This window comes from Orcinus orca, chromosome 9 (genome assembly GCF_937001465.1).
Source record: "Orcinus orca chromosome 9, mOrcOrc1.1, whole genome shotgun sequence".
NCBI lineage: Eukaryota > Metazoa > Chordata > Mammalia > Artiodactyla > Delphinidae > Orcinus > Orcinus orca.
In genome coordinates, this window is record NC_064567.1 from 13329138 (window position 1) to 13352191 (window position 23054).

Below are 23054 nucleotides of genomic sequence, written 5' to 3' on the forward strand. Positions count from 1 at the left end.
TCTGGCAGGAGACAAGTCACCGCGGTGTTCTGATTAGAGGGACTTGGTTGTTTCTCTCGTCACCCCACCTGCCGTGGTGCCTGGCACTCTGCCCTGAGAGATTTAGTCTCTTCAAGCAGCAGACACCCACGAGAGCGTGAAACGCCAGCTGTAGCTGCTGCGCGCCGTTCTCGCCATAGGGCCCTTACTGCCCACTGGCTGTTTTCTTTTGCAGCAGCTGCCAGACGTGGGGCACTGAGGAGACAGGGTTTTTGTAGGGGAGGAGGCGGGGGCAGGGACATGGATAATTCTGGCGCCGCCTTTGGGTCCGGAGCCGGGCCATGGTGCACTAATTAGTGTGTGCCTGTGCATGCATGTGCGTATAAAATACCTGAGTTACATGTTTAGACCCTTTACAACATTCAGGCTTGCACGTCCATCTCTCATCACACAAGAGGGGTCTTCCCAGATCGGGAGGAGGCCTGAACATCCTCAGCTGTTGGCCCCGGGTCTCTTCATTTAGGAAACAAGGGCTTGCCTGGGACCGGCCCCTCGGAGCGCTGACTTGCTGGGGCTTCAGTGTCATCTCATGGTCCGCAGAAGCAGCCCATGATTGTCCTGTTACAAATGGCTCAAAGTGTTCTCTCTCTTGCCCAATAAATTATCTTTCCACCCAACACTAGTTACATGTGGACCTGAAGAGGTGGGGAAATAAAGAAAGAAAGGCCCTGAGAGCTCTGAGGCAGGAAGAGAAGGAAACACAGCGTGAGCGAACCTGATGAGAATAACAACAGCGCAACCGTGAGAGAATAACAACAGCGCAACCGTGAGAACAGGGAGCGCTGGAAGCTGCCCTGGGCCCGGCTCCTTCCTCTAAGCATTGGGCCTGTATTCTCTCAGGCTCTTGACAACTCAGTCAGTTAGGTTCTATTAGGAGGAAGCTAAAAAGCACACAGAGGTTAAGTCACTTTGCTCAAGGGAGGGAGGGGTCAGTGGGAGGGCCGGGATTCAGACAAGGTCAGCTGGCTCCAGGGCAAAGGAGGAAGCGGAGCAGGCCTCCGTGGTGGGGGGGGGGGGGGAGGTAGTGTCTGTGAGACTGTCCGTCTACAGTCTTTTTAAAAACATGCCATTAGGACCCCCTTGGTGCTTGGCAATCAGGCTAGAATTGTCTCCTGAAGATGCTAAGACATCTGTGCTTTTCTCCCCAGGGCCCACCCTCCCTTACAGCCTTCAGCCTTCCAGCCGGGACCCCAGTAAGGCAGGTGGACTGGGTGACCTCCATAGTCTCTCCCAGCTATGATATTCTCTGACTTTGTGGACCAGGGTGCCCCAGGCCTCCTGGCACTGTGCTCCTTGGTGTCTGCCCTCCCAGCGATCTTACTCCAGGACTTACTAAGGTCCCCCCACCCCAATTCCTGACCCAGGACGCATCCACCTCAGGCATCCTGTGATTTCCAAAGTGCCCCGGGGGGGACTTCCCTGGTGGTCCAGTGGTTAAGACTCCACGCTCCCAAGGCAGGGGGCCCGTGTTTGATCCGTAGTCAGGGCACTAGATCCCACATGCATGCTGCAACTTAGAGCTCACATTGCTGCAACTAAAGATCCCACGTGCCGCAACTAAGAGCCCACATGCTGCAACTAAAGATCCAACCTGCCGCAACTAAGGCCCTGCGCAGCCAAATAAATAAATAAATATTTTTAAAAACCAAAAAACAAGGGGCTTCTCTGGTGGCGTAGTGGTTAAGAATCCGCCTGCCAGTGCAGAGGGCACGGGTTCGATCCCTGGTCCGGGAAGATCCCACATGCCGCAGAGCAGCTAAGCCCGTGCACCACAGCTACTGAACCTGTGCTCTAGAGCCCGTGAGCCACAACTACTGAGCCTGAGCTCCACAACTACTGAAGCCTGTGCGCCGAGAGCCTGTGCTCCGCCACAAGAGAAGCCACCGCAATGAGAAGCCCGTGCACCACAATGAAGAGTAGCCCCTGCTCTCCTCAACTAGAGAAAGCCTGCGTGCAGCAATGAAGACCCAATGCAGCCAAAAATTAATAAATAAAATAAATTTTTTTTTAAAAGTGCCCCAGGGGACAACCACCTCATCTGCCCAGCTGTGAAGTGGGGGAGTAGACTGTGTAATTCCTGTGGGACCCCTCTAGCTCAAATGCTCTGGGATTCTATGAAGGCGCTACTGAGGGAAGGTCAGCCCTATAACCAGACATCTGCCCCTCCCCACCCTCACGGAGGCCCACTTCTCTCCCCGGGGATCTGGTTCAGTATTAACCATCCAGATAGCGTTTCCCTTAGAGGGATTCTGATTGTGGGCACTTCAGGGCGGTGAGACGCTGAGGTAACTCACTGTGAGTGCTCCGCTAATGGCCCTCCTCACCTTATGTGGGTTAAAGATAAATACACACCATGTTGTGGATCTGCTCTCATGGGATTCCCAGGCCTCTGCTCTAGCCTGTGTTCAGCAGCTGGGGGCACCCTCTGCACCTCCTCTTGCAGCTTTAACTGCCCTCTTCTGAGGGGGCCTCAGCACGGCCTTCTCTTTTTGGGCCTCTCTGACCCGCAGATGTGCCCCCTCCCCTAACAGGGAGCGCGCACAGAAGTCTGCCTCACCTGGGAGGCAGAGACCTAGCTAATGATTGAAGCACAGAAACGCCACCAAAAAGCATGGTGGGTGTGATGTCACTGAGGGAGAAAGCCAGAACCCTCCTTCTCTCCTCCGCTCCGCCTAAGGGTACTCCTCTGGGAGGCCTCAGCCTCAGTCTAGTTCTGATTTACGGGAAAATAGCTAGAGGGGATTGAAGTGTTTTTCAGCCAGGCCATGACAAACAAGTAGCTGGCCGCAAGCTGTCGGACCTGGGAAAGTCTATGAAGAAAGCCTTCAGCCTAAGTTCCGCCGGTACTTTCATCCTCATCAGCTGGCACCGCTCTCTACAGGCTGCACATGCACTGAGTTCCAGCCCTGCTTAGCAAGAAGCGGGCCTCTCCCGATTGCCATCCGTAGCCCCAGTCTTCTTAAGACCACAGAGCAGGGCATGAGAACAGGGCATGCTGCAAACTCAGGGAGTGGCCCCGTGACTTCGCGGGGCGGACGTTAGCCTGCTTGAGGCCTGTAGTCACTGCCACCAGCACCCTCCGCATCGCACGACTCATCTGCTCAGCACCGCAGCTGCAGCTGCCCACTGCAAGAGGGACGAGCTGGGAGCCATGGCAAACACCGTGTGAGTTACAGAAGGGTTTTAAGTTGAGCCAAAAATCTGTCGAATTTAGAATAACATTTCTGCTCCGTTTCATCTCTAGGGTGGACGCTGAGTGTTTCTTAAGGCTCTGTCAAGCCAAAGTTTAGCAGATGAAAAAGAAAGAATGTTGTTGTGATGGCTTGTTCTGTTGTCATAACAACCCAAATAAATATTTCCCTATACCCCTTTCTTCATTTCTCTGATGATAAACATTTTGTTTTTTAGTTTATTAATTTCAGTTCCCAAAGTTTTGGCCAAATCTACAACTAGGCTGAATAATAAAGTCAGAGCTGCACATAAACAATTTGTACAAAAGTTGTACAGGTTGAAGTTTTTATTTATTTATTTATTTATTTATTTTCTGGCTGCATTGGGTCTTCATTGTGGTGCGCGGGCTTCTCATTGCGGTGCCTTCTCTTTGTTGCGGAGCACAGGTTCTAGACATGCGGGCTTCAATAGTTGCAACACACAGGCTCAGTAGTTGTGGTTCATGGGCTCTAGAGCACAGGCTCAGTAGTTGTGGCGCACGGGCTTAGTTGCTCCGCAGCATGTGGGAACTTCCCGGACCAGGGCTCGAACCCATGTCCCCTGCATTGGCAGGCGGATTCTCAACCACTGCGCCACCAGAGAAGTCCCAGGATGAAGTTTTTAATATTCAAGAAATTTACTTCTTATCTTTTTGTAGTGCATTAAGACCAGAAGCCAAATGACAGACTTCTAGCTAATGATAGGTAGGATTCGGTGGTCGAATCTTGACAAATTTAGAGTTTGAACCTTGGCCTTGACATGGGATAACTAAGCAAATAAGTCCATGTGTAGCTGTGCGCCTTCATCTTGTTGTGTGTTCCTTTTGGTTCATTTTTAATCAGTTTCTGTAAGCTTAAATGGGGTCCCCTATCTTGTCTGGAATCAGTTGCACCAGCAATGTTTGCCATCTCAGAAAAAGGTTGGGTTTGTGGCCTGCCCCCTCCAGGCAGGTGAGCTTGCCAAGGCCTACCCAAAAGTGTGAGTAGCTGCCATCTTGGTGGTCTGGCACCCAGAATACTACTTCAGAGGTCCTCAGAGTGGCTGGCAGGGAGATACCTACATTTAATTCAGCAGAGTGCTATGAAAAATGCAATTTTAATAGCACAATGCCGTCAGACTGACTATATATTAACTACCTATTTTTGCCTACAAACACCAAGAAGATAGCATTTGAAGCAACATTTAGACAGTAGCATAGCCACAAATTGTCTTCTACTCCAAATCCATCACTGACAGAATCTCGGGCTGGAAGCGTACTCCAGTTCTTCCCTCGGATTCAGATCCCTCCCAGGCTATGCTGGCTTTGTGTGTAGTCTTTTGGGGCCTTACTGCAGCAGTTTAAAAACTCTCCAACACTTGTATCCATTAGTTGCTCAGAGTGAGGTGTCGCCATTGCTCTTCTGTCTTGTCTCTGCTAATGAGCTATACAATTACCCTCCGATGACAGGCCTTGGTTCTTTTCAATATCGCTGTTTCCAGCTCCTGGCTCCTATTTCCACTTCCTGGCTTTCTCTCTCTCTTTCTTTTCTTCCTTCCTTCCTTCCTTCCTTCCTTCCTTTCTTTCCTTTCTCTTTCTTTCTTTCCTTCCTTTCTTTTTCTTTCTTTCTTTCTTTTTTTCTTTCCTTTCTCTTTCTTTTCTTGCTTCCTTCCTTCCTTCCTTTCATTTTTTGCCTGTGTTAGGTCTTCATTGCTGCACGCGGGCTTTCTCTAGTTGCGGTGAGCGGGGGCTACTCTTCATTGCGGTGCACGAGTTTCTCATTGCGGTGGCTTCTCTTGTTGTGGAGCACAGGCTCTAGGCGTGCGGGCTTCAGTAGTGGTGGCACATGGGCTCAGTAGTTGTGGCTTGCGGGGTCTAGAGCAAAGGCTCAGTAGTTGTGGTGCACGGGCTTAGTTGCTCTGCGGCATATGGGATCCTCCCAGACCAGGGCTCGAACCTGTGTCCCCTGCATTGGTAGGTGGATTCCTAACCACTGCACCACCAGGGAAGCCCTCTCTCTCTCTTATAGTTCATAGTTTGTAGATGTTAAAGCTGGAACGTCCACTTTCCTCATGTCAAAGATGAGGAATCTAAAGCCTGGAGAAGGGCTTTACCTGAGATCACACAGAGAGCAGCAGACCCAGTTTTCTTGAGGCCCAGGCTGTGTTCTTTTTAACTCGGTGACACATTACTCCAGGGTTTGAAAGTATAGTAATGGAAATACGGCAGCCACCTCCTACTAGGTCTCACCAGGCCCCAGACTAGATCCGAGTTACCTTTCACTCACGTTCCTGGGATTGATGCACAGTAGGAGAGACGCTTTGCTTGGAATATGCTAAAGGATGCTGATGGGCTCATCCTTCAAATTCCTGGGGTCTGTCCAACTCTGGAAACTCATCATTTACTTTTCTGGTAGCATCTTAGAGAAAGCTCTGTGCTTGATTCTTACTGGTTGCTAGGTGAATTGGGAGGCTGCCCAGCACAGTAACCCCAAGTAGGGCACAAGGGCTTTGTAGCAACCAGAACCATAGTGTCTTCTCCAGGAGAAGTTAAGCAGTCACAAGTGTATCCTGATGTCTCTGGACTGATGCTTCAATCCTCAGGAAACACCACAGAATGGCAAAGCATTCTGAGACCTGACCCTTCTCCCCTGTGCCCATCTTTTAACCTTGTGGCCCAGGCAACCTCCCACTGGGGCATCTCCTCCCCCACCTCGCTTTTGTAGGAATTGATCACAGCTGCGGGCCCTGGTGTTCCTCCACCCCCACTGTAATGCAAGCCAGCTTCCAGGGCTCTCTGCCTAGGACTTCCTTCAAAAACACTGCCTGTCCTCCAACCAGCAGATGCTCAGTAAGGCTACACATTAAGGGGCAAGCGAACTTGAAGAGTCATCCTTAGCATCCCCAGAACCACAGACTGTTCTCTGCATGTTCCTAAGAAACCACCAATCCCAGCAGGACCCACCCCCATGGAAGGCTCCTCTAGCCTTCACGAGTCGGGGAATAAAATTTCGACAGGCTACACTCAGAATAACCCCTTCTTTTCTCTTCCACCATTTATTTTGGGGGAAGAGCTGCCACTAGCTGTATTATATACAGAATCTGACCTTTCCTTATAGTGTTTCAAGAGGCAGAACTTTTGTTTAGAATATTGGTGGAGTTGGAAAGCAAGAGGGATGTGACGCTGCCAGCACTGCCCACCTGCCATGTGGCTCCTGACACGCTGGGTTCCACAGGTGCCAGCTAACGAGGTGGCAGTGGGAACCAGGTGTGGAACATTGGGACCCAGCTGCAACAGCGAATCAGACTATTCAAAAAACAAACAAACAAAAACCACTTGTTAGGAGAAATCACAAACAGTGGCAGCACCTAGCTACATGGCCAACAGGTGATGCAGTGAGTTGTCATCAAACTGAGTACAGTTGTCCTTTAGCTCCCTGCGTTCCAGTGAAATGAATGAATTTCTTCTTTCTTTTGTGACATTTATTCACCGGCCCGATGTATCTAGCTCTGGCGTTGCTCATCATTATCTTCTCAACTTGTTCCAACACCTTCCCAGTCCAGCTGGTTCACACTCACTGCACCTAAGCCAGGCACACCCTGTCCCCCAACCCCGGCCCTGCAGGGCTTCAGCCAGGAGACACAAAGCGCTGCAGCAGCACAGAGAAAGGAGAACCCATTAGACTTTCTCCTTCTAGGGATGAGGCCAAAAGAAAGCAGAAGGGCAGGAGGCCTTTTCTTTGAGTTGGGAAAAAACAGTTGTATTTTTCTATTGCAGCGACTGAGAAAAACCCAAAGGCTTCTGGCCGGGCCTCTTCGTACCTCCATTCCTCAGTGTGTATCTCTTTACCACCCCAAGTCTGCAGAACTCCTCTGTCCCCACTCTCCCCCCATCCTGAATGCAAAGGTTACTTTAACCTCTTTTATTTTATTTATTTATTTATTTATTATTATTTTAATTTTATTTATTTGTTTATTGGCTGCGTTGGGTCTTCGTTGCTGTGCATGGGCTTTCTCTAGTTGTGGCAAGCGGGGGCTACTCCTCGTTGTGATGCATGGGCTTCTCATTGCAGTGGCTTCTCCTATTGTGGAGCACGGGCTCTAGAGCGCAGGCTCAGTAGTTGTGGTGCATGGGCTTAGTTGCTCCGTGGCATGTGGGATCTTCCCGGACCAGGGCTGGAACTCGTGTCCCCTGCGTTGGCAGGCAGATTCTTAACCACTGCGCTGCCAGGGAAGTCCCTACTTTAACCTCTTTTAGCCTCGGGCTTGTTAGTATAAAATTCAAAAGACGATGCACTCCATCTCTAAAATCACTTCCAGGACTAAAATTCTGTGATTCTGTAACTTCCCTGGAGTCAAAAATGCTTAAATCACATCTCTGAAATGTAAACTGACTCTTTTTTGTAATATTTATTTATATATTTACGTATTTATTTTTGGCTGCATCGAGTCTTAGTTGCGGCATGCAAGATCTTTCGTTGCAGCTCATGGGCTTCTCTCTAGTTAGGTGCAGGCTCTCTAGTTGTGGTGTGGGCTCCGTAGTTGTGCCACATGGGCTTAGTTGCCCCACAGCATGTGGGATCTTAGTTCCCCGACAGGGATCGAACCCACGTCCCCTGCATTGGAAGGCAGATTCTCAACCACTGGACCACCAGGGAAGTCCCCTGTAAACGGACTGTTAAACATGAGTGCTAAATTTTTATTCTCCTTTAGTGAATTGACTAAAGTGAGAGTTTCAAAGACTTGCTGAAGAGACCATGGATGACAGCGTCTGTGGCCTGGACCATCGCATGATTCTCTCTTTCTCCAAGTAATATTTAGGAACTTAACAACAAATGTGCTATAAAAAGAGGTGGATTTCATGCACAAGGCTTCCTTCAGGGAATTCCTTCTTAGGGTCTCTTTTAAGGGACTCCCTCTAGTCACTTGGAAATGAAAACCAACATCCTAGTAAAACACGTAAATGTCAAAATTCCAACTCAACCATCACTGTCTACCTGTCTCCACCCCCCGCCCCCACCAGTTCTCTCGTCCAAATCATTGGCTTCCAAGCCTTTATACTGCAGTCCCCAATAAGAAATACATTTTAGGGACTTCCCTGGTGGTCCAGTGGTAGAGAATCTGCCTTCCAATGCAGGGGACGCGGGTTCGATCCCTGGGCGGGGAACTAGGATCCCACATGCCACGGGGCAACTAAGCCCGTGTGCCACAACTACTAAGCCTGCGCATCTCAGCTAGAGAGCCCACGTGCCGCAAACTACAGAGCCCATGCACTCTGGAGCTCACACGCCACAACTAGAGAGAAGCACACGTGCCGCAACAAAGATCCCACGTGCCACAACTAAGACCCAATGCAGCCAAAAAAATAAATAATTTTTTAAAAAGAAATACATTTTACATTCAGACCCAATATACCACCCACATAATACACACAGATAGTCATTTACAACTGGAAAAAATGCAACATATTCTCTTATTTTCTATTCTATTCTTTCTGTGGTAGTTTTGGGTTTTTTGTTTGTTTGTTTTGTTTGTTTGTTTTGCGGTACGCGGGCCTCTCACTGCTGCGGCCTCTCCTGTCGCGGAGCACAGGCTCCAGACGCGCAGGCCCAGCAGCCATGGCCCACGGGCCCAGCCGCTCCGCGGCATGTGGGATCCTCCCGGACCGGGGCACGAACCCGCGTCCCCTGCATCGGCAGGCGGACTCCCAACCACTGCACCACCAGGAAAGCCCGGTAGTTGTTTTTAATGCTAATAACAACCCACTGAAATTATTTCAAGACCCCCAATGGGCTGTAAATATAGTCTGCAAAAACCTGTTCTAGACACAACTATCCTTGTTTATAGTTTAATGTCCTAGTTTTCTAAGTCATGACCTCACACCCATGGTACTTGAGCAGATCAAATTTGTAGACTGGCCACACACAAATACAGATTAGTCCTAAAAATCAAAAAGATTTAGAATAAAGTGAATTCAACACAATCAGTGATCTATATAGATCAAGGAAATTAAACATAAATGGTAAGCAATTCACTAAAAGTATCAATGTTCTTGATATCTAGGAGAAAGTGATGCCTTAAGAAAAAAAGCTTCTGTGCTTTTCAAGAAGATCCTTTGAAAGGCAGGAGTCACTTCACCCCAAGCTGCTGGCTGAATTATTGATGTTGCTCTCCTTGGTATAAGTCTGAACTTTAGTCTGTCTCACCCTTACTCAGCTAATAAAGAAGGTATTATAGTGATAAAAACAAAAGTGTTGGGGTAGCATCTTTCTCATTTTGGGGGTGATCATTTGAAAGAAAACACAAGACCAAATGTCAGTGAAATATGTGGATGCTATGCTACTAAGAGGCATTTCATGACTCCAGTGAGTATTAGGAGATTGACTATTTGCTAAGATTGAGAACAGGAAGGTTAGGAGACATGCTGATAAATGGACAAGATTCAACATTACCCTTATTAGGTTAGGGGCCCCAAAGTCGGAGCAGGATAGAAAAGAGGGCTAGTGTATATTTTAAGGATGTCTCAGGGGGTACTAGATTCAGAGGAACTCACTAGATTCAGAGGAATTTAAATGATTTGGGGGGGATTGCTTTCTTTTATATATATATAAATTTATTCATTTATTTTTGGCTGTGTTGGGTCTTTATTGCTGCACACGGGCTTCCTCTAGTTGTGGTGAGCGGGGGCTACTCTTCGTTGCAGTGGGCGGGCTCCTCATTGCGGTGACTTCTCTTGTTGTGTAGCACAGGCTCTAGGCGCGAGGGCTTCAGTAGTTGTGGCATGCGGGCTCAGTAGTTGTGGCGAGCGGGCTCTAGAGCACAGGCTCGGTAGTTGTGGTGCACGGGCTTAGTTGCTCCGCAGCATGTGGGATCTTCCCAGACCAGGGCTCAAACCCATGTCCCCTGCAGTGGCAGGCAGATTCTTAACCAATGTGCCACCAGGGAAGCCCTGCTTTTTTTATTGCAGTAAAATATACATAACCATAAAATTTACCATTTAAATCATTTTTAAGTGTACGATTCAGTGGCATTAAGTACATTTACGGTGTTTGCAACCATCACTACTATCCCTTTCCAGAGCTTTTTCATCATCTCAGCTATGACTCTGTACCCTTTAAGCAACAATGCAACACTCTCCCTTCCGCCAGCCCCTGCTAACCTCTATTCTACTCTGTCTCTATGGATTTGCCTATCCTAAGTCCCTCATATAAGTGGAATCAAACAATATTTGTCTCTTTCTGCCTGGCTTAATTCATTTTTTTTTAATATTTATTTTATTTATTTTTTAGGCTGTGTCGGTCTTAGCTGCGGCTAAGACGCAGGACCTTCTTTGAGGCATTGCAGGCTCTTCATTGTGGGGCGTGGGCTTCGCTCTAGTTGTGGCACTTCGGCTCTCTAGTTTGTGGCACACGGGCTCTCTAGTTGAGGCGTGGGAGCTCCGTAGTTGTGGCGTGTGGTCTTAGTTGCCCCGCGGCATGTGGATGTTAGTTCCCCCACCAGGGACCAAACCCACATCCCCTGCATTGTAAGACGGATTCTTTACCACTGGACCACCAGGGAAGTCCCTAGCCAATATCTTTTAATCCACCTCTTTTTTCCTTAAGTAAACCAGAGCTAAGTGATTTTTTTAAACGGCCTCAGGAAAGTTTTATGACAATGAGGTTATAGGTGCCTGACATCATGGGAACCTAGTAAAGGAGCATTCATCTATCCAGAACTCAGCTTCCCTGCAACTTTACGTAAACAGAGCACAGCTGAGAACCAGGGCAAATGTTCAAAAGATGTCCTAACAAATGAAATGCTGGTTACAGGGCCCTGAAGATGACTTGGTATACTCACAGACGAATCCACTGGGCCCTCACTTTTGTTTTATTCTTACCTTAGACATTTCTAACAAGCTTCTGAAGTTTCCAATCCCATAGCATTTTAGAAACAGCATATTAGAATGAGAGGAGAGGGGAGCTGCTGTGAGCAGGCTCAGTAGCGATAAGAAACGGCTGCAAGGAAGAAGAGAAAGTCTGCTCTCACTCATCTCGGAAGGCCGCCAGTCATCACTGCGCTGCGGCTCCGCTCCACAGAACTGATATCAAAGTGATAATCCCAAATAATCCACCCTTCATTCAACAAACTGAGTTTGAATCCAGGCACTGAGCAAAGTGCTGTGGATCACGCACGATTCATAAGGCCCAGCGTTTGCCAATAAAAGGCTACATTATGGGACTTCCCTGGTGGTCCAGTGGGTAACACTCCACGCTCCCCATGCAGGGGGCCTGGGATCGATCCCTGGTCAGGGAACTAGATCCCACATGCATGCTGCAACTAAAGATCCCATGTGCCACAACTAAGACCCAGCACAGCCTAAATAAATAAATAAATATATATATTTTTAAAAGCCTGCATTATGATCTTTCTGCTTTAAGAGAGACTATTTCTCTGAATGTTGTTATTTTTCTGTGTTTTGGATTCTGGGCAAGAAGCAACTGTATGTGAGTTTCGCTTTTACACAAACCGAGCCATTTGGAGCGGACGGCTGCACATGAATACTGAAGGACTTGCCCTGTTTTCCCTTGGTCACACCTAGGCTTTCATGCTTGGCGGAGAGACTGTGTGTTTGCATACAAAGCATCTTCAATAAGAGAAGGAGTACCCATGAGAAAAGAGGCTTTTGTTGTTTGGGGGTGTTTTGGGAGGGAGAAGGAATGAATGGGAGCTGGAGTGTGAACAGCTCTCTCTGGCTTCCCCGTGGAGGCTGCCCACCTCCCCTAAACCGGCCCTTTCTCCCCTCTCTCCCCACTGCAGCACCCTGTCCACGTGCTGCCACGCGATGGTGGCGGTCATCTACCCCTTCACCTGGCAGCACACCTACATCCCTGTGCTGCCACCTGCCATGATCGACATCGTGTGCTCGCCAACCCCCTTCCTCATTGGGCTGCTCACCAGCTCGCTGCCGCTGCTCAGGGAGCTGCCGCTGGAAGAGGTGAGCTCAGGGAGGTCCCCTGTGCCCTGCCTGTGGGGCGGGGCAGAGGGGAGGTGCTGGCTGTGGCTCTGCCAGCAGGCAGGGTCGGGGAGCAGGGGGACCCCACAGCTTTGTCTGGGAGTTCGCCGCCCCAAGTCGGCTTCAGTAGACCCTCAGTGACTGCAGACTCGGTTTCCCCTCTAAATGAACCTACTGCCATGTATACCCATTGAGAAGGGCAGCAATCAACAAGTTACCCAGATTTTAATACACCTAATCCGTAAATAGCCATCCACCCTATCCTTCCCTTCTCCACCCCGCAGCACCGGGGGAAGACAGCACACAAAGAGCGAACAATAACTGGAAACTATCTTTGGGCTAATAACGAAGTCTTGACAAAGACTGTGCTCCTACAAGGAGGTCCTTTTCCATATCAGTTAAAAAGACCACAACCAAAATGTTTTTAATGATCGCGTTCTGGATTTTCAAGTTAGCATCCAAGTGAGGAAAGCCCTTGGCATTTCTGTGGATGTTTAGTCCCAGCCCCTTCCTCTAAATAGTCTGTCCCCGTGTACTGAGAACTCCAGCAGTCAGAGCAGAACCGTGGGGACTGAATGACGCTGCGCAGTCCTGAACCCCCAGGGAACCCCTGGGCCTGAAATCCTCCCCGTGTCCCCAGATGCAGCTCCTCTAATTGCCCAGAGAGTCCTAAAGTCCCGTTAAATATTAACCATCAGACTCAGGTCTTTGAGTGTGGGTTTGTGAACTGCAAAGAGTTTGCCTGGGTACCCTCAATCCCGCAAATGGCTCAGTTCTACCCCAGGAGAAGGTGTGAGAAGGAAGGAGAGTGCTCCCTTAACTCCTGGGCCATGTGTCAGAGCCCATGATTCCCGCTGCTGGTGCAATCATGGTGGCCATCCAGGCCCCCTGCTCATCCTCCATCAGAGCCAGTGGCCCACACTGAGGCCTGGGGCTCGGCCACTTGCATGATCCTATGAGTGAGCGCCTCCTTAAGTTTCGTGCCCTAGGCCCTTCACTTGCTTCACCCTAGTTGTGGCTCTGGGTCTCAGCCTCACTCTGAGGAGGGAGGAGGGAGGTGCTTTAGCCTGAAAGCCTTGACTCATGGAAGCCCAGCACCTGTAGCTTGACTTACTCTCCCGTTGGGTCCAGTCCTCTGGGTCTCTCCCCTCCTACCCTATTAAAACAAATGACAGGGCTAAGTGTGTCACTGGGAGGTAGGAGGAGGGAGGCCTGGCGGGTGGGGGTGTGACAGAACCGAGTGGAATGGGAACGATGGGGGGCTGTGGCCTCTAGCGCCTCCTCAGTGACCCACACGCTAAAAAACAGTCTGAGTGGCTTTGCCTCAGCCAGTCCGAGAACAGGGCAGGGAGTCCAGCTTGTGGCCCAGACACGTCCCAGCCTGCAGTTACAGTGTTGAAAGTGTGTGTTTCTGGAAAGCCCTTTGCCCCACCTCCCCTCTTCATCGTTTGTGGCTACAGTGGCAATGTCAGGAAACCACAAATGGCCCCCTCCACCCCCAGCCCTGCTGCCACTCTGGGTACCAAGAAGGAAGAAGGCTAAGAGTCCATCTCTGTATCCCGGAAGCCCTGGTAACAATAATAGTCCCTTTTCCTTATCTCATAGGTCCTTGTGGTCGATCTTGTCAACAATCGGTTCCTCAGACAGGTGAGTAAGAAGTGCAGCTTCAACCCACTGCTTGCTCTGTTTTCAGCTCTTTGTTGTTTGGAGCTCAGCTTTCCAGCTACGGAAAGGCTCCCTTGTGTGCCTGAAATTGCACAACAGGTCAAGGGGCTTGGGCAGTCCCTGGCCAGGGCTTGACTGAGGATAGGACAGAAGACGGGGCCAAAGAGGAGGGCTTTGGACAAAGGATCGATTTCCACGTGTTCTGTCACAAAACGGTTTACTGACAATTAGAATCTTTGTATAGGTTATAACTATGGACACTTGTCTTTTTTCAACAGGCTTTTCAATAATATTTGATAACAAATTTCATGATATAATATGAAGTGGAAAAATCAGGATGCAAAATTGTATACACTATTTTGCTGACCTTGTTTTTTTAAAAAAAAGAATAGAAACAAGAAAGAAAAAAAAATATATATATATATATAAAACTCTAAAAAAGATTGAAAGGAAAACTCACCAAAACATTAATTCTGGTCGTCTTGGGATGGGAGACTGAAAAGGAGACAGATTATGAGTGATTTTTAATTGTTTTGATACTTTCATATATTTTCTATAATGATTATAAACTACTTTCATTATCAGAGAAAGTAATACACAGTTAGTTTCTTGTTATCACTTGCCAGAAAGGCCTGACTCCTATCAGGTCTTGCAAAGAATCATTACATAAAGGCTTTCTGGGCATTCTGAAGGACTGCTTTTACACTTGGAATGGCCACTGAAAAGTTATATATGTTAATGCCTGTTTTTTATCATTAGTTCCATCTACTTTCACTTCCCAAAGCCCCTCTGGGTAGGCCCATCCCAAGGCCTTCCTGCTTTGAGACCCAGATCATAAAGCCAGCTTTAAAAAATACTGGTTAAAAAAAAAAAAAAAAATACTGGTCATCTGCCCTGACCCGAGTCCCCGGCTTAGAACTAGCCACCCCATGGGGTGGGAGGTAGGGGACAGTGGGAAACACTGATTGAGGAGCCACTAGGTGCCAGGCACTTCCACAAATTAATTGTGTTGCATTTAATCTCCCCCCCAGCTTTATTGAGATATTATTGACACATATCATATGTAAGTTTAAAATGTACAGCATGATGATTTGATGTACATACACGCTGAGAAATTATAACCACAATATGGTTAGTTAACCCCCCATTGCCTCACATAATTACCTTTTTTGTGTAGTGATAACATTTAAGATCTACTCTCTTAACAACTTTCAAGTATATGTTAACTATGGTCACCAAACTGTACATTAGATTCCCCAGAATTTATTCATTTTATAGCGGGAAGTTTGTACCCTTTGACCAACATTTCCCCATTTCCCTCACCCCTCAGCCCCTAGTAGCCACCATTCTACTCTCTATTTTTATGAGTTCAGTTCATATATATATATATATGTATATATAACTTTTTTTTTTTTTGGCTGCACTACGGGGCTTGCAGGATCTTAGTTCCCTGAGCAGGGATTGAACCCGGGACCCTGGCAGTGAGAGCACTGATTCCTGACCACTGGATGACCAGTGAATTCCCAGAGTTCAGTTTTTTTAGATTCCACATATAAGTGAGAACATACAGTATTACCTTTTGCTGTCTTATCTACTTCACTTAGTATTAGTCTATCCATGTTATCACAAAAGTCAGTATTTCTTTCTTTTTTTTTTTTTTGCGGTACGCGGGCCTCTCACTGTTGTGGCCTCTCCTGCTGCGGAGCACAGGCTCCGGACGCGCTGGCTCAGCGGCTATGGCTCACGGGCCCAGCCGCTCCGCGGCCTGTGGGATCTTCCCGGACCGGCACATGAACCCGTGTCCCCTGCATCGGCAGGCAGACTCTCAACCACTGCGCCACCAGGGAAGCCCAGTATTTCTTTCTTTTTTATGGCTGAATAATATTCCATTGTGTGTATGTGTATCTATGTGTATATATGCACATACACACGTATATACACGTACATACACATCTATAAAAACGTCTATTCATGTCCTTTGCCCATCTTTTTTTTCTATTGAGTTGTATGAGTGCCTTATATACTTTGGATAGTAACCCCTTATCAGATATATGCTTTACAAATATATTCTCCCATTCTGTAAGCTGCCTTTTCATTTTGCTGATTGTTTGTTTTATTGTGCAGAAGCTTTTTAGTGTGATGTACTCTCACTTGTTTACTTTTGCTTTTGTTACTTGTGCTTTTGGTATCAGATCCCAAAAAATTGTTGCTAAGATCAATATCAAGGAGCTTTTCACCTATATTTTCTTCTAGTAGTTTTACAGTTTCTGTTCTTACACTTAAGTCTTTAATCCAATTTTTTTTTAATCCACATAATTTTTGTGAGTCATATAAGATGGGGTCCAATTTCATTCGTATAAGATAGGGGTCCAATTTCATTCCTTCGTATGTGGATGTCCAGTTTTCCCAACACCATTTATTTAAGAAATCAGCCTTTCCGACTTCCCTGGTGGCACAGTGGTTAAGAATCCGCCTGCCAGGGCAGGGGACATGGGTTCAATCCCTGGTCCGGGAAGATCCCACATGCCGCGGAGCAACTAAGCCCATGTACCACAACTACTGAGCCTGTGCTCTAGAACCCATGAGCCACAGCTACTGAGCCCCCATGTCACAATTACTGAAGCCCATGCACCTAGAGCCCATGCTCTGCAACAAGAGAAGCCACCGCAATGAGAAGCCTGCACACCGCAAGGAAGAGTAGCCCCCATTCACCGCAACTAGAGAAAGCCCACACACAGCAATGAAGACCCAGTGCAGCCAAAGATAAATAAATAAATAAATTTATTTTAAAAAAAAAAGAAAGAAACCATCCTTTCCCCATTAAATATTCAGCTCCCTTGTCAAATATTAGCTGACCATATATGTACGGGTTTATTTCTGGGCTCTCAATTTTGTTCTGTTCGTCTATATGTCTGTTTTTTTGCCAGTACCATACTATCTTGATTACGGTAGCTTTGTGATAAAGTTTGAAATCAGGAATTATGATGCCTCCAGCTTTGTTCTTCTTCCCCAAGATTGTTTTGGCTATTCAAGGTCTTTTGTGGTTCCATACAAATTTTACGATTGTTTTTTCTATTTCTGTGAAAAATGTCATTGGAATTTTCATAAGGATTGCATTGAATCTATAGATGGCTTTAAGTAGTATGGACATTTTAACAGTATTTATTCGTTCAATCCATGGGCACGGAATATCTTTCCATTAATTTATATCTTCAGTTTCTTTCATCACTGTCTTATATGGTGCATTTAATCTTCACGGTGAGGTAGATACTGATTGGTAGCCCATTTTACAGGTGGGGAAACTGAGGTTCACATAGCTTGTAAAAAGTGGAATCAAGATTCAAACCTCAGACCTCTAGTTCTAAGTTGTGTTCTTTCCACTAAACCAGGAACCCTGCCAGGCCTGCCCTGCAGTGTCCAATGTGTCCTGCTGGCCAGGATGCAGCCACCATCCCCAGAAGCACCGGGGCGATGGCCCACCTGTTTTTTCTGCTTTACAGATGGATGACGAGGATTCCATTCTGCCCCGGAAGCTTCAGGTAGCCCTGGAACACATTCTGGAACAGAGGAATGACCTGGCTAGTGACCAGGATGACAGGTCCCCAGACTGCAAGCGTGGTAAATGCTCATCCACCTCCCAGACTGCACCCCCTCTTCCATCATTGGAGTCAGGGAGCAAATGGACTATGGGCATCTGTCCCACTTGGCACTGGGTTAAGCAGGAAAATAGGCAAGAGAGGTATACAGGGAGAGAGGCTGGGCGCTCATCCCCTCTATCAGGACCTCATTCTAACAATGAGCTGTGGGGAAGACTTGTCCCACCCCATTTTGGCCCTAAAATATCTGTTTAAAGGTGGGAAGAAATGAATGCTCACTGTGGGTAATCTTTTTGTGGATCATTGCAGTTTGCCATCCAGGGAGCTAGCATCCTTGTCTTAGTGCCTGGCTTGTCCCAAAGGCTCTGCCTCAGCCCTCCGCCCTCACCGGTCCTGGTCCTTCCCCATTTTGCTCAGGCCCCAAGTCCAGCCCCTTGAACGAAGTGGTATCCGAAGCCTTTGTCCGCTTCTTCGTGGAGATCGTGGGCCACTACTCGTTGTTCCTGACGGCGGGCGAGCGAGAGGAGAGGACCCTGCAGCGAGAGGCCTTCCGCAAAGCCGTCTCCTCCAAGAGCCTCCGCCGGTTCCTGGAGGTCTTCATGGAGACCCAGACGTTCCGGGGCTTCATCCAGGAGCGGGAGCGGCGCCGGCAGGATGCCAAAGGTCAGGAGGCATGTTCCCTGTGGGGGGCTGAGGCAGCCAGAGATGCCCAGACCCCGGGTGGGTGTTGAGCAGGGCGGAAGGTCGGGGGCCAGGGCACGGATGGGAACAGCATGCAGCCTTCTCTGGAGGACGTTCATTCTCGCCACCTCTGAGCTGGGGAAACTGCCCCTATGTCCTGCCGTCTCCTCAGGCGTCGCTCCCCCTCTGCTTCCCATTCCCAGAACCACACTGCAGGTTCTGGTGGCAAGTTCCCTCCTGTTTTATTCTCCCCAGCTCAACGAAAGTCTCAAGGACACCCTTCCCTTCCCCTCCCTTTTCCTCAGGCCTCCTCTGGTTCCCTCTGCCCTGCTTCCTCAGCCTCTCCTCCGGGACCTGGGGATGGGATAGAGGAGGAGAGGACGGCCCCACGCCCTCCACTGTATGTGGTGCCACTGAGCCCAGCGGGCTGGCCATGGGGGAGGCAGGACGGCAGAGACTGCCCCAACCTGTGGAGTTTGTGGGTCATCGCTCCGCGAGACCGCCCCGCCCCGCCCCAGCCCTCGCTCCGTGAGGTTCCCCTGTCTCCTAGTCTCCCTGTCCCTGTTGCTGGACTCCATCACGCTTCTAGTGATGGAGGAGCAGGGAGTGTGCACCAGGAGGATGAAACCGTTCCCATCTCTTTCTTACATCATTTTAAGTCCTTGTGGGAATCTAAAAACTAGAAATGTCAGTAAAGGCTATCCCCGATGGGAGCTAGACCCGAGAAGGGGAAAGATGCTCAACACTGAGGAGATGCCTCACAGTGACCAGGGTGGGGGCCAGGGAAGCAGCTGGCCCAGGCCTTGGTGTCCTCTGGGGCTGCGATTGCAGAGACTGATCTGAGGAACCAAAGCTCTGCATTCCCAGAGCTCTTTGCAAGGCAGAAAGGGAGTCTGTCACACTTGAGGCGTTCTGATGAGTGCTATCTGAAGAGACAAAAGAAAATGGATTAGCAAGTATGAGTCCCACAACTCCTGGTGAAAGGATTCCTTTTAATAGAAGACCTGCTGGGTACACAGATCACTATTTGATAGAGAGAGCGAGACATAAGGCTTAAAAGTAGCACAGAAGGAGCCCCGTCTGTGGAAGATCAGTAAGAGATGAAGACAGCGTGCCTGAGGCTCCAGTCCCGGGTGAGAACTGAAGGGCCCTCAGAGGTGGCCTGCCCGCCCTCCTGAGTCTGCAGATGGCAGCCGGGTTCCCAGGAGGCCAAAGCACTTGGCCAGGGGCCCTCTTGTGGGAGAATGCGAGGAAAAGGGAGCCCTCAGGAGCTCCCGAGCCAAGGCCGTCTGGTTCATCTTTGAAACCGCGGGCCTGGCACGGTGTACATGCTTGCAAGGCGTTTGTCCGGTAAAGATAGGATTACACATACGAGCTAGCTTTACAGCTTTCCAAAGACACTTATTGCACAGGTTGGACAATTATAAGGGCAGTACAAGCCCTTATAAATCTCATGATTCAGAGCATGTTTATAGGAGCAACTTCATCTCAGAAGCAAGGTTTCTCTTTCCTATGGCAGTAAGGAAATGGATATGTCTAGAAGCACGAAGAGAAGGAACTAAAATGGCTGGGATTTCTCTTGTCAACAGGTCTTTTTGAGGTCCGAGCCCAAGAGTACCTGGAAACACTCCCCAGTGGAGAACACAGTGGTGTCAACAAGTTCCTGAAGGGACTAGGTGAGGCCTAGGGGTCTCGGTTCCCATCAGCAGCCTCCGGACCATGGGGTCTTGGCCAGTTCCCTCCCCTAGAGCCGGGGCCTAATAATGCAGAGCTTTGAGGCCTGCACCCAGTGGGCCAAGTCAGCATTTTACCCACCTGTTCTAATCTGTCCCCAGATCGTAAGCAAAGGACGCAAATGGCCCCCTCCCTGCTTTCCTGGGCCCCTGGCTGCCTTGCTGTTCTTTCACTATTATCTCCCACACTCTTAAACCTTCTGGGGTATTGGGCTTAGAAGCATGAGGAATGGAACCAGAGAAAGATGTCTGGCAGTAAAGACCTGGACCAGCCTCCAGATGATGCCCCCAAAAGGTGGAAATGTAAGAATTTTCATAAGGACTGCAGTTAATCAGGAAAAAGGCCCTTGCTAGGAAAGGGAGCAGGAGAAGAAAGCGAAAAAGGTGAAGGAGGAAGCAGGCCCCAGTAAGGAGGAACTGCGGTGAGGAGGACCCCACGGAGGACTTGCAGGGGGCGTGCCGGTGCCTCAGCCAGGATGGCCAGCTGCCTGGGAAGGGACCGCCTGCCTCCCGCGCTGCTGGGAGTTTTCTCCTCACTTGGCTCTCAGGGATGTGTTACAGTCAGTGCTTCCTGTATCACCGTTTCAGAAGCAACATCTACAGCTCTGACATGCTTCCTTTCAAAACTCCCCAAGTCTGAGGAAGACCCCTTTTCACTGGGAGGCACGAGGAGGGCAGCCAGGCAGGGCGAAGTCCCCCAACTTCTCCTGAGCTCTGGGGTGAAGCTCTGGGGGGGGCGGGGAGGCCACACTTGTCTGCACTGCCTCTGGGGTGAAAAGAGCAGGATTTAACTCAGCCCCTTTGTCTGCCTGGTGAAATGTTCTCACTTTCTTTTTTTAGGCAATAAAATGAAGTTTCTCCACAAGAAATAGCCCTCAATCCAGCCTCCAGGGAGAACTTTTCCTAGGGCAACCGCGTGTCTTAAAAACAGTCCTGGTGGTCTTTCTGAAATGTTGGGTCCTTGGTTGTCCCAGGGGCTGGGATAAAGGCCGGGATGGTTTCCGGCCACCACTGGGCTCTCCCCAGGACCCGGGACCCCCCGAGCCACCGGAAGGTGCCGCTTCTTTAGAACAGCACTGGAAATGGGACCTGAGACCAGGCACATTCAAACGGATTGTTTTGGTTGTTGGTTTTGGGTTTTTTAAATTTTTTTTATCTTAGATATTAAAAAGAAAAAAAGAAAAGTGTTTGGGTTTTCCTTTTATTATGCCAAGGCTAAGACAACTGTCCTGCCCTGTGTCACCTCTCCCTGGTTCATCCTGCTTGGCAGTTGTGCTCTGGAGCCAAGAGGAGGAGATGGGAAGGGGCGGCCCCCAGGTGCTCCTCTGGGCAGAACTGGGGACAAGTGCGGGGTGAAGGGGGGAGCACTGTGGCGACGCCTACAGACACTACAGACACCACACCACAGGTGTCGGGACGGGAGTCCTCTTGGGGAAAGGACTGGCAGGTAGTGGAGTGGAGTCAAATCTGTGCTGAAAAGGAAGAAAGAGAACAACAGTAAAAGGATTTGGGTTCCTGGGATGAGCTGCGCTCTCAAGCTGGCTGGTGATGCCACCTGGTGGCCAAGGCCACTTGCTGTCATGCCACTGATTCCTCTGGTCCCAAATGGACCTGACTTTTCTGGACGGCCTCTTTCGTCTTAGAAGCCATAGAGCCGTCCCCTGCCCAAGCAGCCCATGACTTTTAGAGGTACACACAAAAAGAGGAAATCTCCTCGTAAGATCTGTTAATAAAATATTCTTAGGGTCCTAAAGTTTATGATGCTGCCTAGAGCCCATCTTAAAACATGTGAGCCACTGCTTTGAGCCCATTCCTATTTATACTATATGAAATTTCCCCATCTCAGTGTAGGGACTATTTATACTATTTATACTATATGAAATTTCCCCATCTCAGTGTAGGGACCCAGAGCAGCGTACATGAACTAGTACATGTTCAGGATGAATGCAGGGACTTCTGTTGTTGATGTTATCAAGGCGCATCAAAACCTTGGGGACAGCTTCCTCAGACTTGTGCGGCCAGAGGGGAGGAAGCGGGGGTGCAGGAGAAGGCTGCATTCCGGGGGGCGCTGTCCTGCAAGGCCTGAGGCAGGGCGGCAGGAAGAGACCAGTCGGCAGCACAGGCACGTTCTCAAAGCAGGCCTCCGGGCCACCCCCCGGCCAACCCACTGCCTGCACATCCCACTGGTGGATTCCCTCTGGGTGGCACCAGGAACCCTGCAAGAACACACGAAAGGAATGTGCTCTGACCTTGGCAATGGCCCAGGGGCCTGTGCTGCCTGGCAGAGGTTTTGTTTGTTTGTTTGTTTTTAATTTTTTGGCTGCGTTGGGTCTTCGTTGCTGCACGCGGGCTTTCTCTAGCTGCGGTGAGTGGGAGCTACTCTTTGTTGCAGTGCGCAGACTTCTCATTGCGGTGGCTTCCCTTGATGCGGAGCACGGGCTCTAGGCACGTGGACTTCAGTAGTTGTGGCACACGGGCTCAGTAGTTGTGGCTCACGGGCTCTAGAGCGCAGGCTCAGTAGCTATGGTGCACAGGCTTAGTTGCTCCATGGCATGTGGGATCTTCCCAGACCAGGGATCAAACCCATGTCCCCTGCATTGGCAGGTGGATTCTTAACCACTGCACCACCAGGGAAGTCCCCTGGCAGAGGTTCTTGACCTTTAGGGAGTTGGGAGCAAGGGGGTCTTCTGAGGAAAAATAAGAACAAGAGGAAAATAAGGAGAGGTTGACCTCTCATTCTACATTAGGGGTTCTTAACTAAAGTCATGGACCCCCCAAATTGTATCCGAGATTTGGTGTGTCCATTCATTTTTGAGGAGAGAGGATCCATAGTTTACATCAGATTCTCAAAGGGGTCCAAGGCCCCCCAAAAGGGTAAGAATGAGACTATGCATAACAATTAACCTGGGTAGATATGTGTGGTTGGGGGTTGGGCGAAGACTGAAAGAGACTCTCTGAGTGTTTGGACTCAGGAATTTGTAACTAACAAGCTCCTCAGATTAGTTAACTCTATTAATACCAATATTCTGCCCAAAGATGATCACTTTTAATATTTTATAATCTACCTTCTTTTCTAACTTATTTCATATTATATTGTTTACACCTCCAAGTGAATAACTATACATCTTTTCAACACCTCTAATGGTCACATAATATTCT

At 49.0% G+C, this 23054-nt stretch overlaps 1 protein-coding gene across 3 annotated transcripts in view; it reads left to right on the forward strand.

The window, feature by feature from the left end:
* DENND2A (DENN domain containing 2A) overlaps positions 1-21231 on the forward strand; it is a 103823-nt gene extending 82592 nt beyond the window's left edge. The window contains exons 15-20 of one of the 3 annotated variants that reach the window (XM_049715070.1): positions 12025-12202; positions 13826-13867; positions 17386-17503; positions 17899-18144; positions 19752-19838; positions 20736-21213. In XM_049715070.1, coding sequence (XP_049571027.1) covers positions 12025-12202; positions 13826-13867; positions 17386-17503; positions 17899-18144; positions 19752-19838; positions 20736-20767 — 703 coding nt within the window. In that variant the 3' untranslated portion in view covers positions 20768-21213. Of the gene's footprint in view, positions 1-12024; positions 12203-13825; positions 13868-17385; positions 17504-17898; positions 18145-19751; positions 19839-20735 lie in introns of all 3 variants that reach the window. The other 2 variants (XM_004272135.4, XM_049715071.1) reach the window with 2 other exon arrangements.
* The last annotated feature ends 1823 nt before the right edge of the window (positions 21232-23054 follow it).